This window comes from Ceratina calcarata, unplaced genomic scaffold (genome assembly GCF_001652005.2).
Source record: "Ceratina calcarata isolate Rehan_Ccalc_2016 unplaced genomic scaffold, ASM165200v1 scaffold1994, whole genome shotgun sequence".
Taxonomy (NCBI): domain Eukaryota; kingdom Metazoa; phylum Arthropoda; class Insecta; order Hymenoptera; family Apidae; genus Ceratina; species Ceratina calcarata.
In genome coordinates, this window is record NW_017141530.1 from 2633 (window position 1) to 6289 (window position 3657).

General features: G+C 46.1%; 1 protein-coding gene across 1 annotated transcript; it reads left to right on the top strand.

Moving 5' to 3' along the window:
* Positions 1-2356: 2356 nt before the first annotated feature.
* On the top strand, positions 2357-2971 carry LOC108622023 (uncharacterized). The gene is made up of 2 exons (XM_018019654.1): positions 2357-2626; positions 2708-2971. Exons 1-2 carry the CDS (start codon positions 2357-2359, stop codon positions 2969-2971), a joined length of 534 nt encoding a protein of 177 aa, XP_017875143.1.
* Positions 2972-3657: the final 686 nt, after the last annotated feature.

Genomic DNA, 3657 nt, shown 5'->3' on the forward strand with positions numbered 1-3657 from the left:
GCTTATTTGCGACGTAAAATTTGGTGCCTCCTGTGAGGTCTGAATCGCTCGGAGACAATGAATTCAAACAGTTCAGGTTCGGGCCTGCTTTTCAAACATAAAAAATAATCTTCGTTAAGATTTTTTAAGCTGATTTACGACACCGTAAAACAGCAAGGCTAGCCTCTTGCATTGTTCCCCTCTGGGCATTTTGTCCTTGAAGCCGAATGTCTTGCACATGTTAGGGAAACTCGCAATTTCCTTCCTTTTCCAAGAAGGCAAGACTCGCCAACGGTCATGGGACACAAAAAAAGGGGGTGGAAGAGCCACATGCGGCTCTAGCCGGAAGAGAAAGTTTTCTCTCTTATCCCTACTTTTCCCGCTTTATCGGAGGGGTCTTAGGGCCCAACCTATTGGAGGAAAAGCGGAAAAAAGGGGAACGCTTGCGCAGGAGAGCATTTTTTCTTTCCTGGGCTCCGACTTCTCGGCGACGAGGAGACAGAATTCATTCTGATCTCTTGGAGACAGCTTGGATATTCGGTGCAACTAGTGCCATAACCAACGATACTTGTGAGAAGACAACAGCAGGAAAGCCAAGATTCTTGAAGTCGATCAACATTCAGAATACTACGCTTCCGCTAAGGACGCCTCCCTCCTGGTTGCCACCCACCGACTGTTTGCCGCCTGTGATCTACACGCTTCCGACGGATACAGATAAGTTTCTCTTATTTGTACAATCGTTGCGCGAATTCCCCGCGGGTGTTGTAAATCATTGATTCGCGTAATTTCCTGATACGACGGGACAATATGTCGGGTCGTGTTGCATTTATAGCCCAGAAGCGTACATCGCTCAAAGCGCAGGTCACTTCATTGCGCAATGCCGTCGAACAAGGCAAAATAGATAATTTTAATGCGAAATTAATGATCTCGCAACAGCGACGCGGCCGTGGATTTACCTCTCGGTTCTTCTACGTTTATTGAAAGACAACGACAGCTCCAACTACCGGTTGCGGAATTGCCAAAGTTTAACGGAGATTATAACTCTTGGCTCACGTTTAAAAATACGTTCATTTCGATGGTCGATACTCGGACAGATATCAGCGATCAGAGTAAATTTCTATACTTAACAAATTCATTAACCGGACCGGCGTTAAATAAACTCGCTCGTTACGACGCAAGCGCGGAAAACTATAGAAATGCATGGAATTTGCTCACGGATTCGTATGAGAAAAAGCGTATTCTCGTTGATAAGCATTACGATGCTATCCTTGATATACGTCGATTAACTACCGCGACCCCGGAGGGACTATCGGGAATCATAGACGATGTGTGACAACATTTGAATATGCTTCATGCGTTGCAAGTAAAACCCGACGAAGGGTTAATAATACGCTTACTTGAAAGAGCACTTCCCATCGACGTGCGCGAAAAGTGGGAAGAAACTCTCGGACTGGATGATCTACCGAATTTGGATCAATTCTGTAAATTCATTAGCGAAACAGCGTTCAGACTTTCCACCTTAAGCCGCGATTCAGATCGAAATAAGGAGAAAACGTACGGAAAACGTCGCGCCGAACGAGAAACACAGGGAGAAAAGACGCGAAGATCCAATGCGGGTGTTAAAACGCTTATCACGGCTACCGTTTCTTCCGGCTGCATGCATTGTCGCGGAAAGCACTATATTAGTATATGTCCCAATTTCGAAAAGTTAAATAATAAGCAACGATGGGAAGTCGTACGTTCCAAGGGACTTTGCCGTAATTGTCTTCGTGCGCATTCCGGAAAATGCCACTCATCGTACTGCAAAAAATGCAGTCGCCCTCACCATACGCTCCTACATTGGGACGCTCCGATAAACCTGACATCGACGCGTAACATTAAGAATCAGCCATCGGTTTCGAGCTAACCCAAGGTAGAAACAATTGAAAAATGACTATCGGTAGATACTTTTGCCTCCGTTTCGCGTGCATCTCGACCTCAGTTGATGATGAGTGCCGTCGTACGCGTATGTGAGGTGAATGGACGCTTCGTACAAGCCCGTGCATTACTCGATACCTGCGCAACGGCGCATTTCATTACAAACGAACTAGCGAAAAAGTTAGGACTTCCTATGCGCGGTTGTGCGATTCCGATTAGCGCTGTAAACGAAATGCAAACCGTGTCGAAGAGCAGCGTCGAAGTTCATTTCCGCTCTTTACACAACGATTTCGCGAAGGTTCTGACTTTCTTCACTCTCCCGAAGACAGCCGATTGCGTTCCGGAGGAAAACTTTCCGCGCGAAATCGTAAAAATCCCGAATAACATAAAATTAGCTGATCCGCAATTCCACATTTCGCGACCAGTCGACTTTTTAATTGGCTCCGGAGCTACTATATCGATGCTTTCAATCGGTCAGATCAAGCTGCCGGTTAAAAAATGCGAGTTAATCTTACAAAAGACACAGCTCGGATGGGTAATCGTCGGAGGTATAGGCAACGAAGAACAAAATTCCGTAATATCGTGTAATCTGAGCAGTTTATCCGAACAGTTGGCCAGATTCTGGGTGATCGAGGACGCGACTTCTAAGTCATCGAAGCCCGCGGAGGAATTGTCGTGCGAAAATCATTTCGCAAAAACATCAATACGCCACGCGAATGGTAGATACGTCGTTCGTTTACCTTTTCGATCCAATGAGTTTAATCTTGGCGATTCTCGCGCACCAGGGTTAAGGCGTTTTCGTTTCTTGCAGGGTAAACTAGATTCAAATCCCGATCTCAAGATACAGTATCATAAGAACATGCAGGAATACATTGATCTGGGACACATGTCTCTCGCGACGAATGAAAATAGGGACGGCTACTACATGCCTCATCACGCCGTAATCAAAGTATCCAGTAGCACCACTAAAGTTCGCGTAGTTTTCGACGCATCCGCGAAAACGGATAAAGGCATTTCATTGAACGAGATGTTAATGGTTGTTCCGTCCGTTCAACGGAAAAAACAGAGTTTATGACCGGTTAGCATTAAAAGGCATTAACTCGTCACCAAATAGCATTTTCCAGTCATACAGGAAAAGGAAACTGAGTTGCCTCGAAGCAAAAGGCACTTCATCGCATTTCCAAGAACCGATTGCCAGCCCATGCGAAGGACAAGGCCCATTGTCTCGTCAAGCGTTGGAGATCTGTATACATTTTCTAACGGTTCTCCACCCCTCTTCAGGCCAAGACTTTACAAAGGGAAAAGAGAGAACGGTTATCTCAGGGAGCGGACTGATTGGGCCTCAACGCTTAAAAATCACCAATCAGGGTGTATTTTCCAACTCCGCTGTCCCACTACAGTCTGTTTGAGGGTTGGACGGTTAGTTCCGAAGGAGCATTCGAGCAGTCATCAAGTCGAGTTAGTAAGAAGAGTTCGTGAGAGGAGTTAGTAAGAACAAGAGTGCGTGCAACATACGAAATCTCTGGGCATCGTGCGGCCCTCGGCCACCATTCAGGCTTGTGGAATCACAACGGATTCCCTCAACGACATTTGCCTATCATTCGAGGCATAATTCTCAGTTAACTGGACGACATGTGCCGATCGCATTGAGGCCTCATTCCCAGTCAACTGGTTACATTTGCCGACCGATTCAAGGCATGATCTTCTGTGCAGCTCGACGTCATTGCCAATCGCATTGAGGCATTTTGACATGAGTTTCCT

Bases quoted from the DNA above. Each gene is read 5' to 3' on its own strand.
- LOC108622023 (XM_018019654.1), top strand. From the start codon at position 2,357: ATGCTTTCAATCGGTCAGATCAAGCTGCCGGTTAAAAAATGCGAGTTA. The intron at 2,627-2,707 runs GTTCGTTTACCT...CGTTTCTTGCAG, and splicing joins ACGCGAATGGTAGATACGTC to GGTAAACTAGATTCAAATCC.